The sequence below is a fragment of the Anomaloglossus baeobatrachus genome, chromosome 2 (assembly GCF_048569485.1).
Source record: "Anomaloglossus baeobatrachus isolate aAnoBae1 chromosome 2, aAnoBae1.hap1, whole genome shotgun sequence".
In the NCBI taxonomy this organism is placed as follows: Eukaryota; Metazoa; Chordata; class Amphibia; order Anura; family Aromobatidae; genus Anomaloglossus; species Anomaloglossus baeobatrachus.
Genome location: NC_134354.1, coordinates 484,699,037 through 484,711,526, shown reverse-complemented (window position 1 = coordinate 484,711,526; position 12,490 = coordinate 484,699,037). Strand labels below are relative to the sequence as shown.

At 47.3% G+C, this 12,490-nt stretch overlaps 1 protein-coding gene across 4 annotated transcripts in view; it reads left to right on the top strand.

Moving 5' to 3' along the window:
• The window catches only part of LIMS1 (LIM zinc finger domain containing 1), a 107,490-nt gene that overhangs the window by 45,541 nt on the left and 49,459 nt on the right, over positions 1–12,490 (top strand). Inside the window, exon 1 of one of the 4 annotated variants that reach the window (XM_075336446.1) lies at positions 4,873–5,056. The exons of 2 other annotated variants lie outside the window; for them this stretch is intronic. In XM_075336446.1, the coding sequence (XP_075192561.1) occupies positions 4,950–5,056 (107 nt within the window). In that variant the 5' untranslated portion in view covers positions 4,873–4,949. Of the gene's footprint in view, positions 1–4,872; positions 5,057–12,490 lie in introns of those variants that run through there. One more of the 4 variants, XM_075336447.1, reaches the window with a different exon arrangement.

Below are 12,490 nucleotides of genomic sequence, written 5' to 3'. Positions count from 1 at the left end.
ATATATATATATATATATATATATATATATAATATATATATAATATATATATGGGGTGGGTATGGGGGGTACTTTCTCTCAGCAGTGTTTTGGGAATGGTTAGCTGAACCGTTCCAATGGATAGTGTGCAGTGGCACTGGTGGTGGTGGTGTCACATCCTCTTTGCCGGGAGCTAGGTGGTCTTGTTGCACGGGAGGGGGAGGAAGAGGCTGAGACTCAGACCTCAGCAGGCATCAACTCCATTGTAGCTTGTGCTTTGCATTGAGATGCCTGGTGATTCAGGTGGTGCTTAGGTTAAGAACATTTATGCCTCACTTCAGGCTCTGACGGCACAGCATGCAAACTACCCATGTCTTATCATCGGCACATTGCCTGAAGAAATGGCACGCCAGTGAACTCCTTTTGAGCTGGCTTTGTTGTGCTCCGTTTGTCAGCATGGTGGGCAGTACTGGCTAGGGACCAGTCACTGTGTTTTTCCCTCTTTGCTGTACAGCTAGGACAGCATGACCGCCTCCTCTTCCTCCGAACGTCACTTGGATGGTGTTCACTCCATGTTGGGTCTAGGACCTAATCACCCCCTTATCAGCTTCCACCAAATCCTCACATCTGTCCTCTTTGCTGGTCTGCACACTGCAGAAAGCAGCGGTGGTTGGCACCTGTGTTTAGTCATCTGTAGAGATGTTCTGCAGTGCTCCGCTGTCCATGTGTACTAGCCCTCCCACTTACTCTTCCTCAAACACAGCAAGTAGTTGGCCATTAGTGCACTTAACTCTCCTACTTCTGGACCAAGACCAGGAGTCATCAAAAACTGAAGTGACTGCTGCATAACGTGGGATTCACATTGCTTGGCTGATTTGCAAGGGGATGAAGTGGAACACAGATGCCCATGGGCCACAGGTGTAAACTCTGCCCTTTCGGCAGCAGACTGGGTGGAAGACAAAGCGAAGGATCGAGAGGCATGCTCAGCCATCCAATCTAAAACCACCGCTACTTGTTCTGGCTTGACCATCTGTGCAGCGATACTTAGGCCTATGAAGTTGTGCGGAACGTTGTGTCGGCTGCATGCACCAGAGGAAGGGGTTTCATTTTGGCTCTTAGCAGGCACAGATCAACCACGTGCTCTCCCTGCCGCAGCTACAGCATCCGCAGCTACACGTCCCTTACTTGATGCTTTCCTTATTCTTTGCACCCCAAAATGTGCACAGTAGAGAACAGTTAGCAAACTGAAGGTGAAAAATGAAAAGCGCAATGGGGTGAGAGGGTTAGATAAGTTCCTCACCTGGGGTGTTGTGTGAGACACAACCACGATGTAGACATAAATGCTGCTGCAGATCCACGGGTGTGGAGACACCAAACCTGAATATATAAAGTAGATAGTGGTTCCTTTTGTGCTGCTCGCGTGACCAAAACAATGAGTTGGGTGAAAAATGTATTAATCTATGTGATTTGTTTCAGAGCGATCTGGCCTCATTATGGTTTTATCCTGAGGGAGGGGCCAAATCGCTCCCAAACAGGTAGATTAATAAATCTGTCCATTTTTCATCTGACTCCTCATTTTTGGTCATGTGGGCAGCGCTGAGGAACCACTATCTACTTCATATACTCACAGTAGAGGAGAGAGAGTGCCCAGCAGATTATTGCTCAGTTGGGGCGCTCTGCGCCAGGCTCTGTTGGGACGCGCTGTGCGCCAGGCTCTGTTGGGACGCGCTGTGCGCCAGGCTCTGTTGGGACGCGCTGTGCGCCAGGCTCTGTTGGGACGCGCTCTGCGCCAGGCTCTGTTGGGACGCGCTCTGCGCCAGGCTCTGTTGGGACGCGCTCTGCGCCAGGCTCTGTTGGGACGCGCTCTGCGCCAGGCTCTGTTGGGACGCGCTCTGCGCCAGGCTCTGTTGGGACGCGCTCTGCGCCAGGCTCTGTTGGGACGCGCTCTGCGCCAGGCTCTGTTGGGACGGGCTCTGCGCCAGGCTCTGTTGGGACGCGCTCTGCGCCAGGCTCTGTTGTGACGCGCTCTGCGCCAGGCTCTGTTGTGACGCGCTCTGCGCCAGGCTCTGTTGTGACGCGCTCTGCGCCAGGCTCTGTTGGGACGCGCTCTGCGCCAGGCTCTGTTGGGACGCGCTCTGCGCCAGGCTCTGTTGGGACGCGCTCTGCGCCAGGCTCTGTTGGGACGCGCTCTGCGCCAGGCTCTGTTGGGACGCGCTCTGCGCCAGGCTCTGTTGGGACGCGCTCTGCGCCAGGCTCTGTTGGGACGCGCTCTGCGCCAGGCTCTGTTGGGACGCGCTCTGCGCCAGGCTCTGTTGGGACGCGCTCTGCGCCAGGCTCTGTTGGGACGCGCTCTGCGCCAGGCTCTGTTGGGACGCGCTCTGCGCCAGGCCCAGCTGTAATGGCTCCAGAGGTGCCAACAGCCGAAAAGCTTGATGATTGCCTTTCAACAAGCTTTATTCAGCAACCAAAATCTGGCACGGATTTCCATGAGAAGTCCATGTTCAAGTTTGAGCAACGGACACATTGTCCGGTACGAACCCCAAACTTTACAGTTCGGGTTTGCTCATCACTAGTCAGGTTCCCTTTTAAAGAAGAAGCTTCAGTATTTTTATTGTATTTTGAAATAGTTGTAATTCTGTATGAAATGTAGTGCAAGTGTATTAAAATCTGTAACGCTCAGTCTTTCCTGGTTTTCAGAGTCACTCCAGTCCTCTTCTGGGCCACGTGTGCGCGCCTCCAAGGCCCCTTTCACACATCAGATTTTTGCCATCAGTCACAATCTGTCGAATTTTGAAAAAAACGGATCCAGCGACTGATGCTGCTGGATCCGTTTTTTTCTCATTGACTTGTATTAGCGAAGAATGGCCTCACGTTTCATCCGTCCGACGGATCCATCAAAAAATATTTGTCGGATGGATATGATGTCCACAGTAACGAAAAAACGTACAGCGACGGATCAGTCGCCGACCGTCATTTGGTAGAATGGAAGCCTATGGGCGCAGAATCCGTCGTTCTCTGTCAAATGACGCAATCCGGAGACAGATTAATTTTTTTAACTGAGCATGCTCCAATTATTATTTAACCCTTAGCTAGTCGCATCCGTCGAAAAAGTGATCTGTCGCATCACTTAAGCCACAATCTGCGACGGATCCGTCTATCCGTCGAGAAAACGGATTGTGACTGATGGCAAAAAACTAATGTGTGAAAGGGGCCTTACTTGCCAGCTCATACAGGCATTCCCTGGTGAGGGGTGTGCTTCCTTCAGTGAAACCTTGTAGTCTCAGAAGAGGCTCCGTAGACTTACATTGTGAAAGTGATTTACTCACAAACTCCTGTGGGAGCTGGAAAGTCAGTTTTCGTTTGTCACATGACCCAGAAGTGGACTGGAGAAGTACTGGAAACCAGGGAAGGCTTGATCGATAAGGCTGCTTTCACACATCCGTTTCTCCCTGTGAAGCACAATCCGGCAAAAAACTTAAAGAACGGATCCGGCATTTATTGCCGCCAGATCCGTTCTTTCCCCCATAGACTTGTATTAGCGCCGGATTGTGCCACATGGCCTTGCGTTGCATCCGGCTTTTGCCGGATCGGGCGTAAATAGCTGATCTGGCGGCCGGATGGAATGCTGCATGCAGCGTTTTTTGTCTCCGGCTAAAAACCGTATGGCGCCGGATCGTGAAAGCCTATGGGCGCTGGATCCATCATCATCCGGCAGATGACGGAATCCAACGACTGATCTGTTTTTTCGAACTGCGCATGCTCAGTAGCACAACAGATCCGTCAAAAAAATGGAAGGAAAGCATGGAAAAAAAACTGGTGCAACGGATCCGTTTTTTCACCTGGTCCGTTGCATCCGTTTTTTTGCCGGATTGTGCCAGACGGCAAAAAACGGATGTGTGAAAGCAGCCTAAATATACACGCCATGCTGTCTCGGTGAGTGCCTGGGTAGGATACAACTCTGGAGTGGAACGCACAGAGGATCACCCCCATCCCATTACTTTTATGTTAATCGTAAAATTGTGTGCAAACCTATAAAATACCTGACGTTTCGGTCTACACACCTGGACCTTCATCAGACTGCGTAATATGTCGACAGAAAAAGAAATGTTCTGATAGAAAGGGGCATACCAGCAATCAATATGTCCCTCTCTACCAGCACTTATCTTTCCCGGTCTACATATTGCTATAGCAGTCTGCCTGATGAAGGTCTAGTTGTGTAGACCGAAACGTCACATCTCCTTTATAATTGGTATGAGTCTGGGGGAAGTAGTGACACTACTTATTTAATCTTGAATTTGTGTCTCTTCTGGATTTATTACCTCCTTCATATGGGTTTTCAGTTTACAACCTAGTAACCTGGAAGACCCCCAATGTCTACACCTAGTAACCTGGAAGACCCCCAATGCCAACACCCGTGTGATTTTGAGTGGAAATGGGGAGGCCCCTGTTTTTTTTTGATTGTCAGCCTTGTGGGTAAGAGGCCTGTGTAGATGACATGTCACCATAGTGCGGTATAGACGTTGCGACAGTGCATTACCAGCAATGATGTAATGTGTTCTTGGGTCACTATAGGGATGGATTCCTGTCAGCTCTTGTGCTTCCACATTGTCCTCTCATGCATACAGCTGGCATTATGCTGTGTGGGTGACTGTCCACTTAGCACAACAATGACACTGTGTGCACAGAGGACAAAAGCGGAGCCAGTGTGGCCGCCCCCGGCACTTTCCACATACATGCGGCTGTGGACCATCCCATAGGTGTGTAGGTGATAAGGGGAGAATATGGTAGTGGCCTCGGTGTAGGGTGTGTGCTGTGAGAAACAGGAAGCTGCTGTTGTGCTTCTGGCAAGCCTCCTCCGCCTGTGTGCTGCAGGTGTGCGGGCACCACTGTCTCTGCAGGCTAAGTGAAGGCTGAGCTTTTTTTTTTTTTCCTGTACTTTCTTACATTTTTGTGTTCTGAAAAGAAAAAAAATGAGTGCATTGCAGCTGAAAGCATTGACACAGTCAGACCTATACAGGAGGAGGAAAGAGCGTCCTGACAGCGTGGGGCTGAATGGATTCCATGGAGAGAAACTGAGGTGAGTCCTCGGGGATTCCAGTCTCCGTTACCTTTTGTGTGTCCCATTATTTTGTATGGTTCAGGGTCACGTCTAGAGGTAAGCTAGCTGGTAATGTACATTGCCCCTAGCGTTGTAGGGGTTAAAGCCCTGCTCCTTTATGGCAGTTTTCTGCTGTATGTACGCACGCACACGTGAAATGTCCAGCGCCGAGGTGTCAGTATGAGGCTAAGAATGTGGCGTGGCTCTGACCACAGCATATTATCTGCCCCGATATCCTGGAGCATGTCGGATCCTGCTCCATACAGGCTGCCAGTGCTGACTGAAGGGGCTTTAGTGGAAAGAATGTGGTAGAACTACTTCTGACCTCCCATGGGCAGGCAGCAGCCAGGGCTGATCCTCCGAGCTGGAATGCTTTTCAGCATGACTGCCTGCCTGCGCTTACTTGTGCTAATGTCCGATAGAATGGTGGGTTCATTACAGCCCCTGCTATTTTACCTGGCTGCTCTTGTGCCCTAATATGACCCATGGATATTGTTTACGTGCCCAGAACTGCCCCCTTAAATCTATAATCATGGCCACTATTTCTCTTTTAATCTACCTTTTCCTTTCGTCCTTTGTACAAGTAATGCCGTGCATGGTGGTGGTAAGGTAGCGTTTACTGAGTATATTCAACCGAAACATATGTTCTTTGTCCGTGGGCGGCTGCCAAGGTGCGTGTGTTCTCTGCGCCAATCTAAACCTTGTCATCTGATCTGTGTATGTCAGGACTTGTGCTGCCACTGACGCACGTCTACTCTTCTCCTTGCGGCTATTATTTAAGGTGGACATATTATTTGAGTGACAGAGGCATTTTACATCTGGGAGGTGAATTTACAGCGCACAAGTGCGGTGGTCTACCACTCTTCTGGGTCAGTGTCAGAAAGTTGTGATAAAGTAGAAAAATGAATGAACCATTCTCACTTAATGCTTTGGCAGTATTTATTTTGGGGATGAGTGGTAGGGAAATCTGATGTGATTGCAGGACCACTGGCAGACATACCATTGGGGCAACCTGTGCTGACCTACAGGCGCCCAAGAGGAAAGGGGGCCACTTTTACCTCCAAAGCAGGTAGAATTGTGCATTATGACAAGCTATTGGACTGCAAGGGGCAATATATTGTTCTTGCCCAGGGGCCGAACAGGTAAGGAGGCCAAGTTCTACCTCCAAAGCAGGTGGAATTGTGCATTATGATGAGCTACTGGACTGCAAAGGGCCCATATATAGTTCTTTCTCAGGGGCCATCTTCTGCCTGTGTCTGCTCCTGCACAGGACCTTTACAAGTGTACGACCAGGGTCTGCAGGACCGTTTCACGTACGTAGAGTCCTTATTAGGCTGCTTTCACACTTGCGTTGAACGGCATCCGTTGCATTGCGTTGTGTGACGGATGCACTGGATGCGTTGCATATAGTGACACAAAAGAAGCAACAGATCGTACAAAACGCAATCCGTTATTTTTATTTATTTTTTTTTTACTTTACACATCTGGGTATGCGGAGTTGTGTAAAGACGGTTGTGTTAATGGAATCCATCAAATGATGGATTCTAACGGAATCCGCCACCATAGGCGTCCATTATAAAAACGGACGCCGACGGAATCCTGCAGGTTGCGTTTTTTTGACACTCCGCCAAGCGCAGAAAATGCTACATGCAGCGTTCCATCTGCCAGGCGGATGCAACGCAGCGTCGACTGACTGATGCAACGCAAGGCCATCCGTTGCTATCCGTAGCGAATAGAAGTCTATGAGGAATAAAACGGTTTCCTGCAACGGTTACCGTAATTCCTCAAGGCGGCAGATAGCAACGGATGCCGTTCAATGCAAGTGGGAAAGCAGCCTTAGGGGTACTTTGCACGCTGCGACATCGCTAGCCGATGATAGCGATGCCGAGCGCGATAGTACCCGCCCCGTCGCACATGCGATATCTTGTGATAGCTGACGTAGCGAACATTATTGGCCAATAGAAGCGGAGGGGCGGAGATGAGCAGGACGTAAACATCCCGCCCACCTCCTTCCTTCCGCATAGCCGGTGGCCGCAGGTAAGGAGAAGTTCCTCGCTCCTGCGGCTTCATACACAGCGATGTGTGCTGCCGCAGGAACGAGGAACAACATCGTACCTGTCGCTGCAGCGAAATTATGAAAATGACCGACACTACACAGATCACCGATTTACGACGCTTTTGCGATTGTTTATTGGTGGATCTAGGCTTTACACGTTTCGACGTCGTTACCGGAGCCGGATGTGCGTCACTTTCGATTTGACCCCGACGACATTGCAGTAGCGATGTCGCAACGTGCAAAGTACCCCTTAGTCTTTGGTTGACAGGTCAAAAGTGACATGCTGAAGGTACACTGCACGATGACGCCAGAGTGAATGGCACCTGCTTCACTTCTGTAACATTTCTGTTAAACCAGTCTGTAGGGCTCTAGTCACCTATTTGAGGCCAAAAAGTGGAACATTAAGGCCACGTGCACACGTGGAGTATTTTGTGAGATTTTTACCTCCAGTATTTGTAGCTAAAACCAGGAGAGGAACAATCGGAGGAAAAGTATAATAGAGACACGGCAACACTTCTGTATTTATCACCCACTCCTGGTTAATACTGAGGTAAAAACGCACCAAATACTGAACGTGTGCATGTGGCCTGAGGAGGACCTCACACTAGATTTTTTTTTTTTAATTGAAGCTAATTACCTTCAATTACTACAACATTTTTTGGTTTGTTGTTTTTTGTTCCTTATTTCAACTCTCTGATAATAATAATGCTAATTTTTCCATCACACTACCGGGCGTATGCCACAGAACGTGTTTTGGCTAGCCCCAAAGAGGAAAGGCAAACTACTACAGAGAAGTCATGGGGTATGCACCCAGTTGGTTTAAGGGAAAATGTTCACCTTTTACTACCAGGAATGGAGGGGCAAAGGAAAAAAAGTCCTAAAGAATCAGTGGAACAGCGGCAATTGGAGAAGGTAGATGGTTTACAATAAAATGTAAAAAATCCAGTGAAAGATCCTCCATAGAGTTTGTCTTTTTGGCCTTAATTAGGAGAATGGAGCCCTATGCATTTACTTAGAAGCCCGAGAGAACTGAAGCAAGCGCTGTTCCCCGTGCCATCATATTGCACTGTGCCTTCAAGATATGCCTTCTGCATTACGTGTCCAGGCTACTTTGTCCACCACAGACTATCCAGGGAAAGGTCTTTAAGATAAGATGGTACATGCTGGTGTGTCTTTTCACTTGTATCGGAAAGCGCAGCTAAATGCAGTGTCCAACATTGAGGGGCCACTGAAAATCACTATACTGGTTTGAAGAACTGGGATTCCTTTCCTAATTTTAAAAATAAGTGTTTTTTTTTTGTTTTGGGGTTTTGTTTTTTTTTTGGTTTTTCAAAGTGAAGGTTGATTTTTATTTTAATCCTTTATTTTTATTTTTTGTATGTTAAAATAGTTAAAAATACCAATACCTATTTTCAATTTTTTTCAGAAGGGAATTTCTTAAACATAATTTCTTAATGCAAACTGACCATCAGACTTGTCCCATAGACGCCATGGCCGGGTTATGTCCTCATGGGGCAGCTTTGGCGACCGCGCACACGTGTGTAGTGCTTTGGCGAGTATTACGCTGCACATATGCTAGTTGCCTCCAAAGGTGTAAGGCAGTGACGTATCCCAGACAGAGATGACTTCAGTGTGACTAATGTTCACACTAGAAAAATGATTTTTCTTAAGAAATTTCTTAAGAGTGCACCTGTGTTAAAAAACGCACCAAAAACGCACCTGCGTTTTTGCCGCGTTTTCGGTGCGTTTTTGGTGCGTTTTCGGTGCGTTTTTGGTGCGTTTTTACCGCTGGTTGCTCCCTGCGTTATTGTGCCAATTATCTATGGCAAAAAACGCAGTTAGCTGCAGAAAAGAAGTGACATGCTCATTCTTTTTCTTAAGAAAATCTACTGAAAGAATTTTCTTAAGAAAAAAACGCAGTGTGTGCACAGCTAATTTTTTTTGCCATAGGTTTTGCTGGGGAATGTCTGCAGAAAGGTTACAAGAATTTCTCAAGAAATTTCTGCAGCAAAAACGGACCAAAAACGGACCAAAAACGCAGGTAACAAAACGCAGTGTGTGAACACAGCCTAATAATTCAGAACTTTTTTTTTTTTTTTTGTTGTTTTTGTTTTAAATAATGCAGGAACACAAAACCTGTACAGAAACACAGTCCTCTGCACTTTAACCCAATATTGAAGCTTTAGAGCTCTCAATTCCTGCCAGTAACCGAGAATGGCCACACTAATGCACAAAAAGCAAACGTACAACCTCATACCTCAAGTCAAAATCACCAAATTTTTTCCCCATTGAATTGTTGACCCTATTTACACCTTACTCTGGCCCTCACTCCCCAATAGGGTGGACACTTGTTTTAAAGGGCTATAAAAGGTAGTAAGGAAGAAAATCTACAATCAGCAGGTTGACAAGACACTAATATACACTCGAACTCTACAACAATGAAAATAGGTCATGGTATGTGTTTTATCAGTCACAAATTACCCTGTGGGATGTCTGCACTTACTGTAGCATACCACATACAGGTCACCGGATATGTGACTAATATGATAGACTGTGTCTTCAGAACATCAGATGTTCTGTTTGATGATCTATATTGTACTGTGACTTCAGAACACAAATCCTTTTACCAGTCACATATTATGCTGTATTTAATATGTGATTCCAGGTTCAGGATTCTGTATTGTCAGTTGTTTTGATGAGGTTCAGGGAATTATTAGGTTTATTGCAGCAGCTTGAACTTTCATACAGCTCAGATCCAGCTGAGGCACATAAACTTGCACTGACATTCAACCCAAACTGCATGAAAGATCAAGCTGCTGCAATAACTGGCACATAGCCTTAAGGCCACGTCACACTAAGCAACATCGCTAGCAACATCGCTGCTAAGGAACAACCTTTGTGACGTAGCAGCGATCTTGCTAGCGATGTTGCTGTGTGTCACATCCAGCAACAACCTGGCCCCTGCTGTGAGGTCGCTGGTTGTTGCTAAATGTCCTGGGCCATTTTTTTATTTGTTGATCTCCCGCTGTGAAGCACACATCGCTGTGTGTGACAGCGAGAGCAACAACTGAATGTGCAGGCAGCAGGAGCCGGCTTCATCGGCTGCTGGTAACCATGGTAAACATCGGGTAACCAAGAAGCCCTTCCCTTGGTTACCCGATATTTACCTTCGTTACCATCGTCCGCAGAAGCCGGCTCCCTGCACAAGTAGCTGGAGTACACATCGGGTAATTAACCCGATGTGTACTGTGGCTAGGAGTGCAGGGAGCAGGGAGCCGGCACTGGCAGCATGAGAGCAGTGGACGCTGGTAACGAAGGTAAATAACGGGTAATAAAGGGAAGGGCTTCTTGGTTACTTCATGTTTACCGTGGTTACCAGTGTCCGCAGAAGCCGGCTCCTGCTGTCTGCACACGTAGCAGAGTACACATTAATGGTAATTAACCCGATGTGTACTGTGGCTAGGTGTGCAGGGAGCCAGCGCTAAGCAGTGTGCAGGCTCCCTGCGTTGGTTACCCGATATTTACCTTATTTACCAAGCGCAGCATCGCTTCCACGCGTCGCTGCTGGCTGGGGGCTGTGGTCACTGGTTGCTGGTGAGATCTGCCTGTGTGACAGCTCGCCAGCAACCCGTGTAGCGACGCTCCAGCGATCCCTGCCAGGTCAACTTGCTGGTGGGATCGCTGGAGCGTCGCTTAGTGTGACATCTCACTAGCGATCCTTATCAGGTTGTATCGTTGTTGGCATCGCTGGTAAGTTGTTTAGTGTGACTGGGCCTTTAGCCTGTCGATAATGACCACTATCATACAGAGTCCTGCTCTCCTTTGATTCAGGGATTGATTCACAAGTAGACGCATCATCCCTGCACCGTCTCTTTCTGACAAGCCTTCTGCATCATGTTTCTCGCTATATTCCCCTCCGCAGCCCTGTTCTGTGCCCAGACCTCTTTTTGTACGCTGCTGCCCCTCTGCTGGGCACCAATAATGGCCCACCTTAGTTAATATTGATTTCACAATTCTTGGTAAAAGTAGAATCATGCTGAGGAGCGGGTGAATTTGATTACTTGCCCAGCCCTATATATTTTATTTTTTACAATGGGATGTAATGGAGGACATACAATTTATATGTCTTTATGGTGGCATAGGTCTAAGCCTTTGCATATGAGGTGTACGACTGGAAGTAATTTTAAAGTATCCTGATGATGATATGTGTACAGATCTTACATAGTGTAAAAACCTGGCCGACTAGTTATAAGTAAATAGAATAAGCTGGAATGGACCCCCCGGGATCTTGTAGGAAGGCTGCCCATAATGCCGGGGTGAGCAGAGCTGTACTGGGACAGTTTGAGCTCTTCTTTTTTATTAGCCTTATGATATGTAAATCTGGATGAGGAACAGGATATTGCGTAGGTTGTGTCCGTGATTCATCTTTCACATGCGGGGATGTTTTATGCAGGTGTCTGGGTTCATTCAATTTCTTTTATTAATGTCAATAATGGATCCTCAGGCTCAGGACACAGTATAAAAGCTCCTCTCACTGCTGGTTTATCTGCTTGTAGGTCCTAATCACTGTTTTAATCTGTTCACAGTGGCCCATGTGTCTATTAAAAAACATACCTGGAAGCTTGAGTACAAAGAACAGGTTGAGCTGCAGTGTAAAGCATGAGGTACGGTTAGCAGCAGGCTAAAGTGAGTTGCAGTGATGGTACCAACTGCCTGGTTACAATGGGTAAACCAAACAAGACTTGTGAGTTAGTTATACAGAGGGGGCTGAAAGTGATTATGTGCACAGTTTATTAAAGGGAATCGGTCAACAGGTTTTTGCTATGTAAGCTGAAGCCAGCATGCTGTTGGGGTTAACACAGAGAGTTCAGGGATGCCTGTCTTGTCAAGGTCCGATCTGTTTCTTTGCTCTCTATAGAGAGCCTGGTGTGGGTGAGACAGCTCTCATCACTGCCACATGGCTAAATCTAAACTCTGATTGTGTCAGCATGGCTGCACCCAGTAATCTAAGTGATACATTGTTGATTCAGGGTCTCTTTCCCTACATCATGCCGCTCTCAGATGGGATAGCGAGAACCTGCTGACAGATTCCCTTTTTTAATTGCAAGATTACCCCCATTCTGTTGATATCTGGGGTGGCTTGGGACACAAGCAGATCCTGTCCATGTGTCCTGTGGTAAGGTATCTCAGTGAGTGTGGTCCTCGGCTATGAAATTTGCCAGTACAACCTGCTTTAGTCATATTAGTCTCCAAACCCTCACATGTTCCAGTGCAGGAACACAGTATTTAACATTTATATGATTTATGTAAATTTTTTCTTGTTCTGATACGTAAAATGTATAAGATGTAATTTGGCG